Here is a 21,022-nt window from a genome sequence, read left to right on the forward strand (position 1 = left end):
CGCAGGCGGGACTGGGTGAAGGGCACCTGAGAGGTCTCTGTGTTATCTCTGACAACCGCGTGGGAAACTAGGATTACCTCAAATTTAGAAGTTTAATAACTACCTCCCTCCCCCATCCCCCCACCCCCGCCCGAACCAAAGAAAAACAAAAGCCAACTTCTGGGCAGGCACTGGAGACAGCTAGCAGACACAGGAGGGAGGGGTGGGCAATGCTTGGGAGAGTTTAAAGCCAGGCACAGGACAACTACAACATGAGGGGCGGGTGAGGATCACACATGGACAGAAATGGCTTCAAAGTTGCTACGTTTTTGGTGAAGCAGTCCGGAACTCTCACCAAGTAAACCGAAAAGTTTAAGGACGTATATTGTAATCCCCGGAGATACGAGTAAAAAGTAATGCTAGGGGCGCCTGGGAGGCTCAATTGGTTAAGCGTCTGACTTCGGCTCAGGTCACGATCTCGCGGTTTGTGAATTCGAGCCCCGCATCGGGCTCTGTGCTGATGGTTCGCAGCCCGGAGCCTGCTTGGGATTCTGTGTCTCCCTCTCTGCCCCTCCCCCCTTACGGCTCTGTCCTCTCTCTGTCTCTCAAAAATAAACATTAAAAAAACAAATTTAAGGATGTCTGATAATTCCCGAAGCTACGAGTAAAAAGTGATGCTGGGGTGCCTGGTTAAGCACCTCAGTCGGTTAAGCGTCTGAACCTGGATTTCGGCTCAGGTCATGATCTCACCGATTGTGAGTTCGAGCTCTGCATCAGGCTCTGCACTGTGTCACCATGGAGCCTTTCTCCCCCTCTCTCTGCCCCTACCCCACGTTCTCTCTCTCCCTCTCTCTCCCTCTCAAAAATAAACAAAAAAGATTTAAAAAAAAAGAATGCTAAAATAGGAAGAGCAGAATCCAAATGGAAGCCTCCAAAAATATTCAGTAAACCCAAAGGGAGGCACGTGGAGAACAAAACAGAACACGTATTGAAACAGCAGCCATAAAAACCCAGCAGACCTACCAACGATTGTATTAAATGCACTCGGACTAAGCCCCAGGGCCTGGTGTGGGATGACGCTCCCCACCCCCACCCCGAGCCTCCCAGACTTTGGTGGGTGCCCAAGGACAAGCATTCCCACTGGGTTTGCTGAGTGGGAGCGGAAACCAGCCTGTGCCACTGATGTATAGTGGAGAGACCCGGGGCTCAGGCAGACACAGCCTCAGGCCTGACGGTGCTCAGCAACCCCTGGGAGCTGGCACATAGCTGAGCCGATAAAATCAACCTGTGGCTTACACCTCTGGAGCCTGCTGTTAACTTAGAACCAAAAGATTCGCCTCCTCCAGGAAGTCTGCCCAGCGCCCCTTCCCAGCCTCACCCACTTCCTCCTCCCTTCCCTGGAGTGACGAAGATTCTCTGACCAAACTCTTTTTCAGCTGGGCCTCAACTTCTGGGCTTCTGTGTTCATCTCAGCACTGTCCAATTGTGGCAAGAACCCTGCTACGTTAGCTTAAGCTGGAATCCTCCCCCACCCCCCATATCTGATCACTCTCGATATCTAATGGGCCTCTTCCTCCCCATCACCCCTGGGGCGCAGTCTGATACCCTGGCCTGCCTTTAGCGGAAATACTGTTAGGTGGGTCCCGCCAGAATCCCCCCTTCATCCCGATGTTTCCTGTTCGTAATTCTCTGTCCACTGCCCCCCATCCTGGTCCTTGGCTACAAATCCCCACTTTTTCTTGTAGAGCTGGGTCCGGTCTTCCTCTCCACTGCAAGACCCCACTGCATCGTCCCGCTACCTATCTCATATTCAAGTTCTCTCCCTTGAATAAAGTCTTCCTTCCCATCTTTTTTTTTTTTTTTAATGTTTTTTTTATTTTTGAGACAGAGAGAGACAGAGCATGAATGGGGGAGGGTCAGAGAGAGAGGGAGACACAGGATCTGAAACAGGCCCCAGGCTCGGAGCTGTCAGCACAGAGCCTGACGCGGGGCTCGAACTCACTGACGGTGAGATCATGACCTGAGCCGAAGTCGGACACTTAACCGACTGAGCCACCCCGGTGCCCCCCTTCCCATCTTTAACAAGCATCGTGAATAATTTCTTTCTTTAACAGAGAGTCCCAGTGGGCCTCATGGACAGGCCTGTCCTGGGGTCCAGTCCTTGGGAGGACTCAGCCTCACCAGGCTCATACAGGCTGTTCCCTGATGTGTGTTGGGTAGACTGTGGGGAGAGGGGTCAGGAGAGAACGGATCCCCCATTTCGTTCCTGGAAACCTGCAGGCGGACCCCTCGATGAGTCACTCTCCTTCCCGCTAGGTCCAGGGCAAGTGAGGGGAGGGAGTTGGGGGGGTCCAGCTCTCACCTGTCCTCCGCCTCCCCCTCCAAGTCTATCACTTCATGGCCATGAGCAGCTGCCACACGCCCAGCGTCCAGGGGGGCTGGGTCATAGTCGTAACTGTATGACGCAGAGGCTGGTGTCAGCTGCTCTGAAAGGAAGGGGCACTCAGTCAGTAGGAAGGCACTGGAGGAGGGGGGGGTTTGGATGACAGCCCAGAGGGACCTTGCAGAGGAGAGATATGGGCCAGGAGGTGGGAGGTCACAAGGGTGGGGGAAGAGGACACAGAGATCACAGATGGGTAGATGCAGAAAGGCGCAAGCTTCGGGTGGGAGTGAGGAGAGACTCAGCAAGATTGAGGAGACCCAGAAACCCAGATACACGGAACCAGAGGCGGGGGGCGGGGAGGACACAACGCCTGAGGAACAGAGGGTGATGGTCTCGAGTCCAAAGACAGAGAGATAGAGACTGGAGGAGAGATGCAGGGACCACCGTTGTGGGGAAAGCTGTGGGGATCAGGGACAGAGAATCCAGGACTGTGAGATTCAGGAAGGAGTGGTGGGAGAAACGGAAGAAAAAAGGAAGGAAGAGGAGAGAGTGATGCTAGAAGGGGGTGGGGGGAGTGGGGAGGTGGTGATGGGGAGGAGGAGGTAATGAAAAAGATAGGGTGATGCACTATTTATATGCAGGGAGAGGTGGGGTCCCAGAGGCTGGATCCAGAGTGGGTCCTCACCGAGGACACAGTGGCCAGGGGGCGCCGGCTCCAATCTCGCGCGGCCTAGGCAGGCGGCCTCCTGCAGGTGGCAGGCGCTGGTGTAGACGATGCCATCAGAGCCGCAGACAGGGTCCCCGCGGGCGGTACAGTCGCGGGGACAGCCACAGCGTGTAATCTTCGCCCCCTCCTCCGGGGCAGCCGCAGGACCCCGCTCGCCTGGGGACCAGCCTGGGGGCGAGGCGAAGTCGGCAGGGACTGGGGGACCCCAATCCCCACCTGGTCTGCGCTTCCCACCGGGCCTGGAGTGAGGGAAAAGTCCCCGGGGGCAGGGACTACCTTCCACCGGGTGGGGCCTGGGGCCTGGGGCCTGACAGTTACTGGGAGTCCCTGAGCCCTGACTTGGTAGAATTTCATTCAAGTGTTTGCTTACTACTTACGAAAACAAAATTTTATCAACGAAAGCAATCTAAACCCATTTCAATATGTTTGAAAAATAAAGAAAAAGGCCCTGAAGGACCCCTCCCAGCCCCGCCCAACACTTTGCTGCGGCCACTCTCTGAGTTCATGGCCAAGGCCCTGCAGTCGCTACGCCTCTATTTTGTGGAGGAAGAGAGGTACGGGTTCTGCTTTGGGCGCCCTCCCTCCCCGCTCGGCCCCGCCCCTTTCCGCTGACCGCCCACACCCCATTCGGGCCCCGCCCCTCCCCTTTCACCTGCACCCCGCTCGGCCCCGCCCCCTTCCCGCCTTCACCTGCACCCCGCTCGGCCCCGCCCCTCCTCGCTGCCCACCGACCTTCTGCTCGGCCCCGCCCCCACAATGTTCACCCTTGACCTTGCCCTCTTCTCCTGCCTTTACCAAGCGGTCCCCCTCTGCCTGGAGACCCCCTTCCCCGCTCTGATCTGAGCTCCAAAAGGACGGTCGGGGTGGCAGTGGCCCCGCGCACTCACCGGGGCCCTGAGCCGGGGCGCGCTCCACCTCGTTGCACGCAGGCCCCGCGCACAGCTCCTGGGCAAGTGGACTGCGCGCGCTGACATTGTAGAAGCGCGTGGCTTCAAAGGCTGCGGGACGCGGGAGGCAAAGAGTGACGAAATGATGGGTGACAAGGCGAGGAACTGAGCTGGGGACGCGGGCGGGCGCGGGCCTACCAGGCTCGTAGTAGTCGTACACAGAGACAGGCAGCGCGGACGTCCTGCCCACTACATGTTCACGGAGCGCCCGGAACCGCACGCAGGTCAGGCACCGGCTGGGGATCTGCGGGGTTAGCGGACGGGCTCAGGCCTGGCTGGGGCCACTAGGCTCAGGGATGAGCTAGGGCCCCTAGGCTCTGCTCTGCCTCAAAGCATGCGCTCAGAACTGGCCGATTTGGGGGGGGGGGTACCCAGGGGTGTGTGAAACACAGGAACCTGATTCCACTCAATTCTCTGGGTCCTTCCATCCTACCTGGAAAAACATCTCTGCCGGTCTTTCACTCTCCCCTCCCCTAGCCCCTGGCATCCGCTAACCCGCTTTTTGTCTCTATGGATTCACCTGTTCTGGACATTTCATGTGCATGAGATCATACACTACGAAGCCTTTTCGTGTCTGGCTTCTTCCATCCAGTATGTTTTCCAGGTTCATCCACATGCACCCGTGCTCCATTCCTTTCTATGCCTGAATACCGTTCCACATCCCTCCCAACTTTTCCCACCAACGTGAGCTGAGCTGGCTGGGGCACAAGGCCACCAGCTGTGCCAGCTCTGCCTGGATTTATTATTGCCCTCGTTTCTTTCTCATGATAGGAGACGGCTGCAGGAACCACACTGGGCCAGGACAGCTCTGCCCTCGCTAATTGGGGTGCGGTCGGAGCCTCCACCCCTGCCCCGCCCCCACCCCACTGCCGGTACCTCATCAAAGTAGAAGAGGACTCTGCGTCCAGCCACCTCGTACCTCTTCAGCGTGAAATGCTTGTCAGAGAGCAGCTGGCGAGGAAGCCAGAGGTCAGGGTCCACCCAGCCCCTGTCCCCAGTGCTTGCTTCCTCCCCGGTCTCCGTGGGGCCTCCGCTGCTCAGTGGGAGGTGGGCCAGTTCCGGAAGGAAGCCGAGGCCCCAGAGGCTGGGGGGCTTGCCTATGGTTGTCCGGCAAGTCGCCATGGACCGGGCCCAGGGGATGGAGGTCAGTGTGACCCGTGAACCCAGGAGAAGATACTCCGAGCTCCCGCCTTCCCTCCCCTTCCTGCAGCCTCCCTTGATCCAGCCCCAGCCCATGGCAACCCGAGGTGCCCAGCTGGGCCCTGCCACCTGCTTTTACCTCATCTACAACATGTAACACCCTCCAGCCTGGGAATTCGTGTTTGATCCATAAAACCAAGGCTTCTGTGCTGGTCCTTCTCCTTAACCCTGCCTCTTCCCAGCCTCCCTGATCGCCCCCACCCCCTGCCTTTCCTTCTCCATCCTCCCTACACTGCAGGCCTCCTCCGGCCTCGGGCAAGACAGCACCCCCATTTTTGTGCCTCCCTCGCACAAAAGGGGGCATGGGGCTCGTCTCTCTTGAGTTTGAGGGTAGTGGTAGGTCTCCGGAGAACGAGGGAGGAGGGTATCCTATGGCACCCCATGTTGTCCCTAAAACACACCCATATTTGCTGAATCCCTCCTCCACCACCTGGATCCCACCCCTCCCCACCTGCCCCTCAGCAGGCGACCAGCCCAAAAGCACCAACTTTGCCCAGAGAGGCCAAAAAAAAAAAAGAGCTGGGAATTTGCAACCTGGTCAGGGTGGCCAGCTAGAGACCCCGCCCGGCTTCCGCCTTCCAGCACCACCTCACCTGCTCTAGGCTCTCGATGTCCACCCGGAAGCCTGAGAGCAAGGGCACGTCCAGGACAGCCATATTGGAGGACCCCGCATGCAGCCACCTTCCAACGAGAGGAGAGATGCAGGCCCTCGAGCTCAAGCCCCACGGTGGAATTCGTGGCCCCCTCTGTGCCCCCCGCCACAATCCCCACGCCTGAAGTCCTGGGCGAACCCGCCCCAGGCCTGGCTGGGTGGCCCATTTGTACAAACACAGGTCACTGGTCAGCCCGTTTCACAGTTGAGACCCTAAGATCATAAGGAGAGGGCCCTGCCGAGGGTTCTGGGCCTGACCCAGGTCTACTGACTCTGGGTTGTGCTTGCCCCGAACCCCGTGCTGTGTCCCCAGCACAGGAAGCAGTTTCCGTGGAGCCATGGGAGCCCAGGTGACTGGGGATACCCAGTCACTCCCCAGTGCTTGTCCTCAGTTTCCCCTTCTGTGACATGGGGTATGCCCAATTGACCTCTGGGGCCTGCTACGTGCCAGGCCCTCCCAGTGCCACGTGCTGGTGACAAGGAAGGTGACTGATATTCAGAGGGGAACCGGTAGACTCTGGACCCAAGGGGCCATGGTGGCCGCAGCCCCTGGGGAGGATGGGGAGGCTTCCTGTTGGGGTGAGGCCTGAGTAAGCCCATATCTGGATGGCACACATACATCCGAGAGAGGAACAGAGATGTCCCCAGCTACATAGGGCCATAGGAGCCCAGGCATGTCCCCAGCAGGCCTAATGGGGCCAGAGTTGGGCCAGTCTGCCTGCTTCCTGCTCCCCTACCCCAGCTGATGGCAGATTGAGGGTCATGGGAGAGTGGCCTTGGCAGCCCCAGTGGGCTTTGGATGCCATGGCAACCATCCACCTTTGGGCTCCCATATTGTCACCAAGGCAACGAGCATCCTCTGAGGGCAGCTGGCCGTGCCCCCCCTGAGGACCCCTGTGACCTGGTCCTGGGGTCACCCTCAGGAAACTGAGAGGCCTGAGGCTCTGGTGAGTCGGGCAGGGGCCACAAATAGCTGTCCCCACCTGGGCCACCTGCCTCACCTGTCACTGGGGTCTGCTGCATCCATTTGGAAGCTTCTGTTTCCTTCTCTCATTCAAAAACCATCTGCAGTGTTAAGTGCCTGACATCAAGCATTTGCTTGCAAAAGCATCCACGTCAAAGATGTCCATCTCAGATAAACGCACCACCAGCTGTTTGACACAGCTACTAGATTCAAGAGCTAGACAAGGAGGCAGGCGCCCCACGCACAGGAAGTTCCCCTTTTAGAAAACCCTGGGCAGCCGAGGCAACTAACCTGCTTTTCCCTTCCTGCTCCCTGACTCCCGCCCTTAATTTTAAATTCGCCAAAAAAAGAGTGGACTGACGGGGCTGAAGTGTCCGACTCTTGATTTCGGCTCGGGTTAGGACGATCTCACGGTTGTGAGTTCGAGCCCCGCGTCGGGCTCTGCTCTGACAGCACGGAACCAGCTTGGGATTCTCTCTCTCCCTCTCCCTCTGCCCCTCGCTTTCTCTCTGCCCTTCCCCTACTTGTTCACACGCGTGCTCTCTCAAAATAAATCAATAGACATTAAAAATATGAGAATGGACTGGCAAAACCTTAGATCCCCTCCCTCTACCCCAGTCAAGGCAGAGCCCCAGGTGCATACTTTTTCTCTCTGTACCTGTGACCTTGCTGTCTGGCCCCAGGAATGCTGTGTAACTTCCAGGACCAATAAGTCATGAACCTTGTCCCTCAAAGTTCCCTGAGAGTTGTTGCTGAGGGTATCTTGCAACTGTAACAAAAGCCACAAGGGCTGGTCCGGCCACAGCAGTGGGAAATGTAGTAGGGAGCAGGTGCGTGCCCCAGGCATGCCAGCTGATAGCATCACAATCCGCAGGCTCAGACTGACGCAAAACACCAACCCTGAGCACCTGCTCAGCACCCTGGGCCCAGGAGGAGCTGTCTTCCTCTGATACGGCCCTCCTCTGAGGCCCAGGCAGGAGTGTTGGCCGCGGGGAGGTGGCCTTACCTGGTGCACACCTCCAGGGTCACCTGATACTCCTGGTGATGCTGGTCGGCTGCTGGGTCGTCATCATCGGCCGAGGAGGCGGGAGCGGGGGTCCGCCGCTGCTCAGCCTCGGGCTCCCGGAGGCTCACGAGCAGCTGGAAGGCTGGTTTGGCCACCGGGTCTGGCACATTGTAGGTGACATCAATCTGGGGGGGGGGGGGGGGGGGGGGGGAAGACCGAAGCTTAGGGAACCTGGGGTTGGGGGAGGGGAGAGGCAGGGCCATGGCCAGAACGATGACAAAAGTGGCATGAATGGCAGATGTGGGGACAACTGTTACTTCGTTTAGCCCTGCAAGTGCCCAAGGGGGTGCAGATATGACCGTCACCCCATTTTCACGCATGTCAAGCCCAGGTCCAACAGCCTCCAGGCCTCTCCCACCTCTCCGCTGTGTCGTCTGGGCTCCCATTTTAGAGATGGGGAAGCTGAGGTTTTCAGGGTCTCCAGGCAGACTTGCCCTCTGACCACCAGCCGGAGCCCGCAGGCTGGGCTGCCCCAGCCCAGAGTGCAGCTAAATCCCAGGGCCTGGTGACCAAGGAGCTGTAGGGGGGGCAGGCTGGGTCCGGGGGAGGGGGGCACATCCTGGTTCAGACAGCAGCAGGGAGAACAGATTTGAAGCACTGGGCAAACCCTGGGCGCGGGGGAGGGCATCTGCGTATGGTCAGAGACCACTGGATTGAGGAGCAAGTGGATTTTCTTGTGGGGGGGGGACCCACACTCGAGAGAATGCATGGCCACCTGCCTTGGTCAGGCTGAGCTGCATGACGGGGGTCAGACAGTCTGTCCCGGGGTCTCTCTCAGCCACACACATCCATCCCACTCAGCCTGGCCCACCACTGAGCTTGGAGCTCCCAGCCTGCCCCTTGGGGCGTCCCCAGGTTCCAGAAGCCCCAGCGAGTGCCCCATCTCCCTCCCTGAAGCCCCACCTGCATCAGGCAGCAGCCTTCGCCCTTGGCGCTCACGAACAGCCCCGTGGGGAGGCTGGGAATCTGAAAAGAGAAGACACTGTGACACCCTCTGCAGACACACAAGGGGGTGTGGCAGGCAGGGGGGAGGGGCCGCCAGCACTGCCCCCCAAACCCTGGTCCAGGAATACACACCGCCGCGGTCTGCAGAAGCTTCTGGTTGGCCCCGTGCAGTTCGAAAGTTTCCTGGTAGTCCAGGTTGGTAGAAGCCAGGGAGACGGTGAGGTTGACGCTGCCGGCATATGACAAGATGGCATAGTCTGCCAAGGCCTGAAGAGCCACACAAGTGTCCTGGGGACACAGCAGGAGGTGCTGTCAGCCCCAGGAATGGGTCAGCCAGCAGTGTCCCTCCCTGCTCCCCGCCCCCCCCCCCATCCCCAGAGGTCTGGCCCAAACTGGGGGCACCATGCACCGTCTCTGAAGGCCGGAGACCCATGTGGGTGGAATGGAGAATGATTCTGCTGCAGACAGACATCCATGGCCTGGGGGCCCTGATAACAGGTGGGCATGCCCACAGAAGCAGAGGCTGGGTCCCTGTCCCAAAGCCGGGTGCATCTGTCCCTCAGGCCCCACCCCCTGCCTTCTCTTGGACTCCTCATCTCCAGGAGCCGCCTTGGGCCTTGAAGCACGTGGTGGCTTCCTGGCGAACTCTGAGCCCTGAGCCTGGGCCTCAGCGACCCCGCCGGGACCTGAGCCCCTTCCTCTTGGCCCTGCTCAACTCACCTGAGTAGAGGAGAAGCCTCCGAGCGCGTTCCGCTGCTGGGACAGCCACTTCACCACGGGCAGGGCCGTGGCCACATCACCCAGGAGGGTGTAGGTCAGCAGGGCATAGGCCGTCATTTCCACCTCAGCTGAGACCACTGCGATGGACAAGGCTGGCTGGGGCCCTTCCAATGGCGGGACCCCAGCACCCAGCACCCAAAGCAGGGGGCCAGTACCTGACTGAGAGACCCCATCGCTGAAGCTCAGGAATGCATCCTTGTCCACGTCCCGGGAACCCGTCAGGCTCCAGTGGGTGACCCCATCTGCAGGGCCAGGACAGGTCAGGGGCCACAACCCAATTAAGTGTTCAGCCTGGCATCCCGCGGTGAGTGTCAGTGCATATGGGTCTCGAGGAGAGACGTGGCGGGGGTGGGGGGTGGACCCCAGGGGAGTAGGGTGCCAGGGGCAGATGGCTGGGACAGGAAGGGCCTTGGGGCTGTCTCAGATCTGCAACTACATGACGGACCCAGTCTCTCCTGTACCCCTGGAAGACATCGGTGGCCTCCCTCCTGACAGGTCCCTGATGCGGCTCCAGCCATCCCCACTCGGGACCGAGGAAGCCGCTTGCTACCTGGTAAGGCTCCAAGGATTCTGAGTTCGTGTGTGATGTAAAAGGCCCTCGGACCACAGAGAAATCCGTGCTCCCTGCCCCAGATCTCAAGCAGTTAGTCCTAAATAGACACTGTCATCCAATCGGGTAGTTTCAGAATTCTGCTTAATGTTTGTTTGTTTTTCTTCTTAGCAATGAAAGCATTTCTCAGGTGACATCATGGGCAGAAAAGCTGCTGGGGAAGGTGGGGGGCGGGTAGCGGGATGAGGGCCGGGAGGGGGCTTGGTTTGAGAGGTCTCCACGACTGGGGCTCCCCAAGCACAGTGAGTAGTCATTTTGTGGGTGGAGAGACCAACATCCTGCAGACAGAAACGGCTTCCTTCCCAAGGTTCACCCGGCGATGGAAGGCAGGGGGGCCCTCCCTGCCTCCCAGCACCCTGTCCGGGGGTTGGTCTCCAGGAAGCCTGGGGCGTTCTCTACTGCCCTCTGGGCTATCCCTTATTCCACGAGGGAGAAAAATGACACACGGGCTCAAGCCACTTCATCAAATGGAGCCGCTAGATGCAACAACGAATAACAAACAAAACGGACTGAGCAAAGGGTGCCTCCTTAGCTCCATGCGTGTGTTCATGAACCGTTTAGGGAGATGCACGGTGGGCGGGCCCCACGGTGGCCTCTGGGGTGGCGATCAGGAGCCACCTACTCTGCGTGATGGCCAGGCTGCGGAGTTTTCGCAGCGCTGCGGGGGCTGCTGGGCTGCGGAGCAGGGTCAGCGCGTAGGTGGTCAGGGCACTGCTGTAGGGGTCGGCGGCCAAGGGCACACTGGACTCCAGGAAGTGCCTCGCTCTGGCAATGGCGCCCCTCTCCTCCTGCGGGATGGGGTGGGGAGTGGAGCCCTGCGAGGCTGCTCTGTTCCCCCACCCACCTGCCCACCCGCAGGTTCCCAGGGCGCCCCTAGGGAGAGCTCCCAGACTCTCATTCTGCCTCCTTCTAGGGCTCCCGCAGCCTGCGGACCTGGCTTTCAAAACCCCATCCCCTTTCTGTTGGTGCCAGCTTTCTTCCGAATGAGGTCTGAGCACAGTGTATCAACCCAGAGCAGTACTGGGGGAATCAGGCAGAGCCCGGACCACCCTGTTCCACCCACCCCTTCACCAGCCTGGCTTTTAAGAACCCCTGCCCAGGCCCACTTCATCCTCCAGGCCTCACTTCAAGTGCTGCCTCCCCCAGGAAGCCCACCAACCCTGATCATGCTTCTCCCCCAGCCCTAACGTGAGCCGCTGGAGGACAGAAACTGAGGCCGCTGTCCAGCGGGGGCTTGATGCAGAGAAGCTGCCCAAGCATATTGGTTAAATGGAAAAAATGAGTGATTAGAAGCATTCGTGAATTTAATAAATGAGCAACGGTGTTCCCGTGGGCACCGATGGAGCCATGGTGTTAAGATAACTCTGCTTTTAGGCCGCCTGGCTGGTGCAGCTGGCTCAGCGTCTGGCTCTTGATTTTGGCTCAGGTCACGATCTCCCGGTTCTGTGAGTTCGAGCCCCGCACTGGGCTCTGTGCTGTGTGGGGCCCACTTGGGATTCTCTGTCTCTGCCCCTCTCCCACTCCAGCTTTCTCTCTCTCTCAAAAAAAGACATCTCTGCTTTAGATTGTTAAGATCTCAGAAAGCATGCTCTCCCAAAGTTCTCCATCTTTCGATCAGGACAAAGTATGGAAACCGCCCCTAATGCGGGGCGTTGAGATATACCAGGTACCTCCTGGGGCCTGGACACACCACAGTTAGGACCCATGTCCCCATAGGAGAGGACACAGAGACGCAGGCACAGGGCCATGCAGAGACAGAGGCAGACACTGGAGTGACGCGGCCACAAGACTAGAAATGCCCGGGGCCTCCAGAAGCTGGAGAGGCCTAGAAGGACCTTCCCTTAGAGCCTTCGGAAGGAGCATAGATAGCCTTGCTGATACCTGGACCTCAGACGTATGGCCTCCAGGACTGTGAGAGAATAAATCCGTGCTGTCTGAAGCCAGTTTGTGGTACTTGCTACAGCAGCCCGGACCCCGATCCAGGGGCCACAATCCAGCCTAGGGCACAGAGGCCTTCAGAGTCCGGAGTGAATGAAGACACACATGACACAGCTCTAAACGTGTGACAGGGTCCGAATGACCTGGAAGTCCATTTAACTGGAAGAAGGAGCGTAGCCAGAGGAGACAGGAGGGGCCCGCCTCAGGGGATGCGGAGGGGCCGGGGTCCCTCGGCCTCAGAGGTGCAGGCACTCACCAGCCCCCGCCCCCAGTCCTGGGACTCCCTCAGGACTGCTGGCCATCCTAGAGGCAGGGTGTATGAGTTTGCAATGGCTGTGTAACAAAGTGCCACAAAGTGGGTGGCTTAAACAGTAAAAAAAAAGACAAGGTGTCACAGATCTGGAGACCGGAAGTCTGAGGTCACGGTGTGGGCCACTGAGGGAAGAGGCTGTCCCAGGCCTCTCCTGGGCTTGCAGCCGGCTGTCTTCTCCCTGTGTCTCCATGTCATCTTGCCTGTGCGTGTGTGTCTGTGTCCAACCCCCTTTGTATGAGGACGCCAGTCATATGGGATTAGGACCCATCCTGATGGCCTCATTTTAACTTGATTTACCTCTTCAAAGGCCCTAATCACATTCCGAGGTATGGGGGTGCTGTCTGGGCCCCCCACCACAATACGTTGAAGCGCTACCCCAATGTGATGGTGTTAGGAGGCGGGGCCTTTGGGATGTGATTACGTTTAGCTGAGCTTCTGAGGGTGGAGCCCCCACAATGGGCTTAGGGTCCTTACAAAAAAAGGAAGAGACACCAGAACTCCCTCTCTCTCCACACGTGCGTACCAAGGAAAGGTCATGTGTGGACACAACGGGAAGGTGGCTGTCTACCAGGCAGGAAGAGAGCCCTCACCAAGAACTGACTCAAACAGAACCTTGACTTGGGTTTCCCAGTTTCCAGAACTATGAGAAGTAAATGTCTGTGGTTTAAGCCTCCTGGACTGTGGTATTTTGTTACGGCAGCCCAAGCTGGCTAAGACAGGGGGTTAGGATTTCAGGATATACATTTCGGGGAGACACGATTCAGCCCTTTAACACGGGGCAAGGGGCCCTCCAGGCAAAGTGCACAGGACCTAGAAGATCTTAGGTCACGGCAAACCCTAGACCCAGAGGTTAAATCTGGATCGGGAGGCCACGAATTCTGAGAAAAGCCACAATTCCCAGTTCGTCACCAGGGGATGTAGAACCGATACAGATGTTAGGAATGGTGGGGTCCCTACTCCCAGGATTGGGGTCCACCAGGGACGCCCTCACCGCAGGGAACAGGTTATACGCACCCCGCTTCACAGAAGCAACAATGGCCCTCCAGTCCCTTGGGACAACTAAACCTTGACTGGCTCCAGTACCCACTGTAAATGGAGGTTCTAGACCCTTCCCCCCAAAAAATTTCACAAATTTTTGTACAGGACTCCCGGAAGTGAGCCCATGGGTCACTAGCCAGGAACGTGATGTAGCCCCAAACAGGGTCCCGGGGTGTCAGATAAGTCCTGGGACGTCTCATACTCAGGATACAGCACCTCCACACCCCCCCACACCACGACTGTCACAGGACCCTCTCAATCCTCTGCCCGGGCTACAAGAAGGTGAGCATCCTGGGACCACAGGAAAGCATGAAAAAAGAGTGGAAGGAGGGCATCAAGGAAGAAATAAAGCCTGCCCGAGGACGGCCAGCCTGGCCTGCGGGGGGGACGTTGCCCACCCACTCCCCCAGCCGCCCAGTGCTCACCTCCGAGGCAGTGCCTGTCTCCAGGAGTGCAGCCACCACGTAAGCCGTCAACGGGACTGTGCCGTGGATCCCACCCTGCAAGAGGACTTTGGAGCCTCACCCTGAGCCAGAGGGGACAGCCCCTGACCTCTTACTGGCCCGAGACAGCCAGCACCGGGGAGTGGGGGAGGGGGCAGGGCTAAGGCACCAGAAGGAGGCGGAGAGGCCACTCACCTGGATGTCCTTGTTCAGGATCCTGCCCACGGCCGGGAAGGAGCCATCCCCCCGCTGCTGCTGGATGATCCAGCCCTTGGCAGCCGCCAGCTCCTGCGGGTCGATGAAGATGAAGCTTCGTGCCTGGGCAAAGGACTTCAGGACAAAGGCCGTGAGCCTAAAACAGGATGAGGCAGGGGCTGGGAGGGCCATGGGTCGGGGACGGTGGTGCAGAAAAGGTCACCTCCCGCGGGCACCCCGAGGAACCGTGCACGCTCCCTGCACTGCCCGAGTCTCCGCTTCCTCCCCTATAACACAGGAGGGTCCAGCTTGCCCTCTCGGGGGCTGTTGTGAGCACGCCAGGGAAGTGTGTGGGCACCCAGCAGGGCCCAGTGACAGAGGCCTGCCTCCCTGCAGCACCAGGGTCTGGCACTCAAGGCCTTCCCGGGAACTGGTCCAGCCCTGCCTCCCCCTGCCACATGCAGGAGACCTTCCTTGTTGCCCCTCCACAGCCACTCCCTGAGAGATCCCCAGTCTTCCAGAGAGATCTCCAGTCTTTCTTGGAAGCCTGCAGCCAGGTGCCTTAGATGCTTAGACCCCTGATGGCCCCACCCAGCCACAGTTAGGGGCATTTCAGTCCCTGGCCCTGAGAGTGACTTTAGAATGGGCACATGCGGTGATGCTGGGAGCAGCTGCTGCAATTTTGCCACCATGAGGGGAGGAGCCACTGTGCTGAGAGAGCCCACAGGGGCCCGAGGAAAGACCCGGGGCCCCGATGCATTGTGGGCCTGCCAGGCTGGCCAACCCTGTGGCCTCCCCAGCACTGTGGCGTGAACTGGCATTCAGAATTGCCTATCGGCCAGATTTCTGTGGCTTGAAGTTGGTAACGTTCCGCCAACCCACTAGCCTCAGCTACGTGTCCAGGCACGTTTCCCTTCCCGTTTACACAGGACGAGGTCCCACTTGTCTCTCAATACTCAGCCCACTTGCCTCTGCCCGGAGGAAGCCTCTCGGGCACCCCCGCTCTGGGTTGGGCTCTTGGGACCCTCAAGACCCCCGCCTGGCCTCCCCACAGCCCACCTCTGGGTCACAGTTGCCCATCCTTGGCTTTGCGGCCTGTGCCTTGCCCACCCCGCACCCCTCCCCGCTCTGTCACGGTGCACCCGAGTGACTTAGTTGATGGGACCGGGGGATGAATGAGGGGGTGAAAAATAATCGCGGGAGAAACACTGGATGGAAACCAAGGAGCCGAGAGAGACGAGCGATAGAACCGTCGGTGGGAGAACGCCCCACTCAGGACGGGGGCGCGGTCCCCGCTCCTCAAAACCCAGCGGCTCCCCCCCGCCACGCCCATCAGGGGGCTGTCGTCCAAACGGCACAAACCAACAAGTGTCGGCAAGAATGTGGAGGGACCGGAGCCCTGTGTGCTGCTAAAGAAACAGGAAGTGGTGCGGCAGCCAGAAGAAAACGGTCAGCGGTTCCCTGACAGGCTGAAGGTGGCGTTCCCATGCGACCCGGCGGTCCCACTTCTGGGGACATCCCCAAATACGAAAGCGGGGTCTCAAGGAGGTATTTGTGCACCCGTGTTCCCAGCAGCTCTGTCGCCCTAGACACCATGGGAGCCCCCCCCAGCTGTCCAGACTGATGAACAGAGTAACAAAACCGGGCGTATCCACACAGCCAGATATTTATTACTCGGCCTTAAGAGGGAAAGAAACTTTGACACCTGCTCAGCACGCGTGAATCTCGAGCACACGCTCGCAGTCTCATAAAAGCACAACGCGGGGTGCCTGGGGGGCTCAGTCAGTTAAGCATCTGACTTCAGCTCAGGTCATGATTTCATGGTTCATGGGTTTGAGCCCCGCGTCGGGCTCTGTGCTGACAGCTCGGAGCCTGGAGCCTGCTTCCGATTCTCTGTCTTTCTCTCTCTCTCTCTCTCTCTCTCTCTCTCTCTCTCTGCCCCTCCCCCACTCACACTCTTTCTGTCTCAAAAATAAGTAAGCATTAACAAAAAGTTTTTTCAGGGGCGCCTGGGCGGCTCAGTCGGTTGAGCATCCGACTTGGGCTCAGGTCATGATCTCACGGCTCGTGGGTTCGAGCCCCGCGTCGGGCTCTGTGCTGACAACTCGGAGCCTGGAGCCTGCTTCCGATTCTGTGCCTCCCTGTCTCTCTTCCCCTCCCCTGCTCGCGCTCTGTCTCTCTATTGCTCTCAAAATTAAAGAAACATTAAAAAAAAGCCAAAGTTTTTTCAAAAAGAGTTCTGGGGAGACGGACAGTAACGACTGTACGAGAGGGTGAATGTACTCGATGTCACCGCACTGGATGCTTAAGATGGTGAAGATTATAAATTTTGTTTGTGTAGTTTACCAAAACTAAAAAAAAAAAAAGGAAAAGGAAAAGGAAAGAAAAAGAAAAAAACTCAAGTGGTGGCCCCGGGCTCTGTTGACGTGAATTGCCAAAATGCGAAATAGCCCATACCCTAAAACCTGTGCGTGCCTGCCCCAGGAGTGAGCTGGTCCTGGCCACTCTCCCTCCGGGACCCTGAAGCCCCATCCCTGCCCTGGACGCCCCAAAAGCCAAAGGGAAACCAGGCCCCAGGCTGCTGTGCCCACACACTCCCCCGACTTCAGCCTCCAGGCGGTGGTATGGCCTCTCCCAGCCCACCCCCTTCCTCCTCCGGGTCACCCCCATTTCTGGGTCCAGTGGGCTCTGAAGAGACCAGAACGCCCAGGACCTGCTCCCAAGGGGCTGGAGGGCAGGGGCTCCGCCTGGGGCACTGCGGCAACAGCAGCAGAACCGCCCCCCCCTCGCCGCACCCGGGGCCCAGCACACCTGCCCACATCCTGCCCTCTGAATCCCGGGGGAGCAGGGGCCACGGCTGTCTCCAATTCCCAGCCAGGCCCCCCGGCCACCCCGGGGATCTGGCCCCGAGCGTCCTGGCCCTGCTGTGCTGCGCGTGAGGCTGTGGTTCCAGGGTGAGGGGGAGGTGGAGAGACCCCGCGGCCATACCCTCCGGAGTGGGGACTCACCACATGCTCCCCGATGCGTCCCGATCCCCGAAGGCGCTGTAGGAGCCGTCCCGGTGCCTGTAGGTCAGCTGCCGCTGGTAACCTGCGGGGCAAAGGGAGGGGTCGGCATCCTGGCGAGCCGCTGGGACTGGGCCTCGCCCTACCGTGGGACCTCCACATGATGTAATACTCCCATCCGGGGGGGCCAAAACTGTCCCACGCTCACAGCCGAGGCCCTGGAAACTGCCCCACCACCCACAACCGGAGACGCACAACCCCACTCCACAGGTGTGACCGAAACCTCCACTCTATTCCTCTCGCTTCCTGACATCACCTCTTTGTCACCCCTGCTCACATACCCATCACGCCTGGGTGGTCGGTGACGTGCACCATCTCGAGGCAGCACCCTCTGTCCCCGGGGGTGGGCACTATGCCACAAGAGCTTGGTGTGCTCAGAGAACAGAAGAGCAAGGGGGCAGGGGAGGGAGGGGAGGAGGCTACTCGGGCCACCCTGGGGGTCTGGCCTTGCTGCCAGGGCAGCAGGGGGGGGGCATGGGCGGTGTGAGCGGGGCTGGGACGCAAGGGGACATGGGCAGTGGGTGGTCTGTAGGGTCCAGGGAGGAAGCAGGCAGACCGGGAGGTGGGCACCGTCCAGGCGGGCAAGGACGACGGGCTGCCCCGGATCAGGTGGTGGAGACAGTGTGGGCAGAGCCGCTGAGGCCTGGAGGAAAGAAAGATCTGGGGGCGCCTGGGTGGCGCAGTCGGTTAAGCGTCCGACTTCAGCCAGGTCACGATCTCGCGGTCCGTGAGTTCGAGCCCCGCGTCAGGCTCTGGGCTGATGGCTCGGAGCCTGGAGCCTGTTTCCGATTCTGTGTCTCCCTCTCTCTCTCTGCCCCTCCCCCGTTCATGCTCTGTCTCTCTCTGTCCCAAAAATAAATAAAAAACATTGAAAAAAAAATTAAAAAAAAAAAAAAAAGAAAGATCTGGAGAGCAGCAAGGTTTGCAACTTCCCCGCTGGAAGGACGGTGCTGCGCCCTCGGAGGTGGAAAGAGCAGAAGGGAGCACTATACCCGATGGACAGTGACCCCCCCACCAAGTTCATGGCCACCTGGAACCCCAAAATGGGACCTTATGGGGAATAAGGGTCTTTGCAGATTCAATTATGCGGAAGATCTCCAGATGAGATCATCGTGGAATAAGGGAGGACCAAGATCCAGGGACTGATGTGCTTAGAAGACAGGAGAGGCAGAAATAGAGACGCAGGAAAAAGTCCTGTGAAGACGAAAGCAGGGAGCACGGTGATGTGTCTACAGGGCGGGCTCCCCCAAAGCCTCCAGACGGAACCAACCCTGTTGAACCTTGACTTTGGACTTCTGGCCCCCGGAGCTGAGAGTGAATCCAGTCCTGTTCTGAGTCATGCAGCGGGTGGTACAGGCATCCCTCAGAAATACCGCGGGTTCGGTTCCAGACCCGTTTGCAATAAACCGTGTCAAATGAATTTTTTTGGTTTTCCAGTATATTTAGAGTTATGGTTACGCTACTCTATAGTCCGCGAAGCCTGCGACAGCATTATGTCTAAGATAACGATGTACGTGCCTCGGTTTATTTAATTTAAAAATACTGGGGCGCCTGGGTGGCTGAGTCAGTTGAGCGTCCAGCTCTTGGTTTCGGCTCAGGTCCTGACCTCATGGTTCATGAGTTCGGGCCCCACATGGGCCTCCGTGCCAACCGTGCAGGGCCTGCTTGGGATTCTCTCTCCCCTCTGCGCTTCCCCTGCTGTGCACGTGTGCGTGTGCTCTCTCTCAAAATAAATATATTTTTAAAAAATTTTAAAAAGAAGAAAAACTTTAAAATACCATGGCCAAAAAGATGCTAACCGTTATCTGAGCCTTCCGCGAGTCGAAATGTTTTTGCTGGTGGAGGGTCCTGCCTCCACGTGACGGCTGCTGACTGATCGCTCACGGCTGGGGTGGCTGTGGCAGTGTCTTAAATAAGACAGTAGTAAAGTTTGCTGCATCGAAGGAGCCCTCCTTTCACGAGCGACTTCTCTGCAGCATGCGATGCTGTTTGATGGCATTTCACCCACGGTGGGACTTCTCTCAGAATCGGGGTCCGTCCCCTCAAATCCCGCTGCTGCCGCCCCCTCCACTCTGCCTCTGTGACGTTCTGAACCCTGTGTCGTCGTTCCAACAGTCTTCACGGCATCTTCTCCAGGAGCAGATTCCAGCTCAAGAAGCCTTCTTTCCTCATCCGTTAGAAGCAACTCCTCTTCCGTTCAAGCTTTAGCACGAGATCGCGGCAATGCCAATATAACAACAATCTGGAAGTTCGAAGTTATCGCAGGAATCACCAAAATGTGACACAGAGACGCTGAGTGAGCAAATGCTGTCGGGAAAGCGAAACCTTCGACTTGGAAAAAACGCCCTGCCTGCGAAGCGTCTGCACTTGTGAAGGTGGGCCCAGGAAACGAACACCAGCGAGTGTGCAGAAAACCGGTAGAGTCTGAAATGCCAACTGGCTGAAGGGCACAGGGTCTGGCTGTCCAAGAGAGGTCCACGCTGCTGGTTACGACTAGGGGTGGCCTTCAAGGCCCTTTGCCAGGATGGATTCAGCAACCTGAGCGTCCCCAGCCACAGACTGAGCGGGCTTGGGCTTCCCAGCAGTCTTTGGTCAGCCCTTATCAGGCCAGATTTTCAGCCCATGGCAACCCACCTTATTTTTCCATCGAAGGGTTGTACATTTTCATCACGACATCTCTCTGTTTCCTTTTCCCGTTGAGGACGGATGGTTCTAGATCATCAGGACTGCTTTTGGAGATCTCATCCAGAAGCACAGTCACTGGGAACCTTAACAGGCCAGGAGGCAGGAACCCCAGGCTCGCCTCAGGGATCAAGGCGCTCTCATGCCTCAGTTTCCCCATCGGAGAGGGGCCTGGCATCATCTGGGCTGGGCACATGCCAGTCTTTCTTGAAAGCAGAACCCTCCAACGTTGTGGCCGTGGGCTCTCATCTCACCCTGGCAGGGACCTAGTGCCCTGGCTGGCTGATCCAGGAGAGCCTGGGATCTCAGAAGCCCCCACCACTCGCCCCTGAATGGTCTCAGGCTGGCTGCTTCCAGGACTCTCGCTTTGCTCAGCTGGGAAATGAGGACCATTGGTCTGGGGGTGGCCGGGAAGGTGACTTGGGGCAGCACGGATAGAAGTGCACGGACCTGCCGCTGTGGATGCCAGCTTCACAGACGGGTCAAACCTTCTCCTTCCTCTCCTTCACTCCACCTCCAGCCCAGGGCCAGAAGCACACCCCAGGAGGCCCCAGGACCTTGGCATCAACTGATCTTAACTCCCTTGCTACACACATAGGTAAGAAACCAAGGCACTGAGAACAGGCCCTACCTGAGAACACACAGCAGGTGCCCGTGACAGAGGCGAGGCTACAGTCTCCCTTGTCCCCCTCCCTGCAGGGCCAAGACGTGAAGAGGAAGCTGAGGTCAGGGCACTCAGAGGTCCTACCCTCCACACACAGGGCTGTTCCCTACTCTGAGGATCTGATTCCTGGCGACGGAAGACATTCAGCGCTGCGTCATTTCTGATATTCGGTGCTGCGTTGTTTTTTTGTGAAGATATTCAACGCTGTATTGTTTAGGGGGGAAACTCGAGAAATAATCCCAACGTGTCTAAGAGAGGAGTTTAGCATGTCGTAGTTCATAAATGTATTATGATGGACAAATGGCATAGCCTCGAAAATGATTATGAACTGAACACGTCCCGAGACCCAGCAGTTTTACTTCTGGACTACCCCCCCACACACACACACACAGATATTCAGATGTTTTCACCCAGCACCCGGACAGGATGCT

At 58.2% G+C, this 21,022-nt stretch overlaps 1 protein-coding gene across 1 annotated transcript in view; it reads right to left on the reverse strand.

The window, feature by feature from the left end:
* Positions 1 to 21,022, reverse strand: part of CPAMD8 (C3 and PZP like alpha-2-macroglobulin domain containing 8) — an 81,863-nt gene that overhangs the window by 1,593 nt on the left and 59,248 nt on the right. Inside the window, exons 27-41 of the mRNA XM_049640170.1 lie at positions 17,189 to 17,270; positions 14,181 to 14,337; positions 13,968 to 14,042; positions 10,876 to 11,041; positions 9,799 to 9,885; positions 9,584 to 9,720; positions 8,996 to 9,151; positions 8,822 to 8,884; positions 7,859 to 8,043; positions 5,830 to 5,917; positions 4,913 to 4,987; positions 4,175 to 4,280; positions 3,977 to 4,087; positions 3,048 to 3,257; positions 2,342 to 2,465 (exon numbers count right to left, since the gene is read on the reverse strand). Coding sequence (XP_049496127.1) covers positions 2,342 to 2,465; positions 3,048 to 3,257; positions 3,977 to 4,087; positions 4,175 to 4,280; positions 4,913 to 4,987; positions 5,830 to 5,917; positions 7,859 to 8,043; positions 8,822 to 8,884; positions 8,996 to 9,151; positions 9,584 to 9,720; positions 9,799 to 9,885; positions 10,876 to 11,041; positions 13,968 to 14,042; positions 14,181 to 14,337; positions 17,189 to 17,270 — 1,822 coding nt within the window. The remainder of the gene's footprint in view (positions 1 to 2,341; positions 2,466 to 3,047; positions 3,258 to 3,976; positions 4,088 to 4,174; positions 4,281 to 4,912; positions 4,988 to 5,829; positions 5,918 to 7,858; positions 8,044 to 8,821; positions 8,885 to 8,995; positions 9,152 to 9,583; positions 9,721 to 9,798; positions 9,886 to 10,875; positions 11,042 to 13,967; positions 14,043 to 14,180; positions 14,338 to 17,188; positions 17,271 to 21,022) is intronic.

Source organism: Panthera uncia, chromosome A2 (genome assembly GCF_023721935.1).
Source record: "Panthera uncia isolate 11264 chromosome A2, Puncia_PCG_1.0, whole genome shotgun sequence".
Lineage (NCBI taxonomy): Eukaryota > Metazoa > Chordata > Mammalia > Carnivora > Felidae > Panthera > Panthera uncia.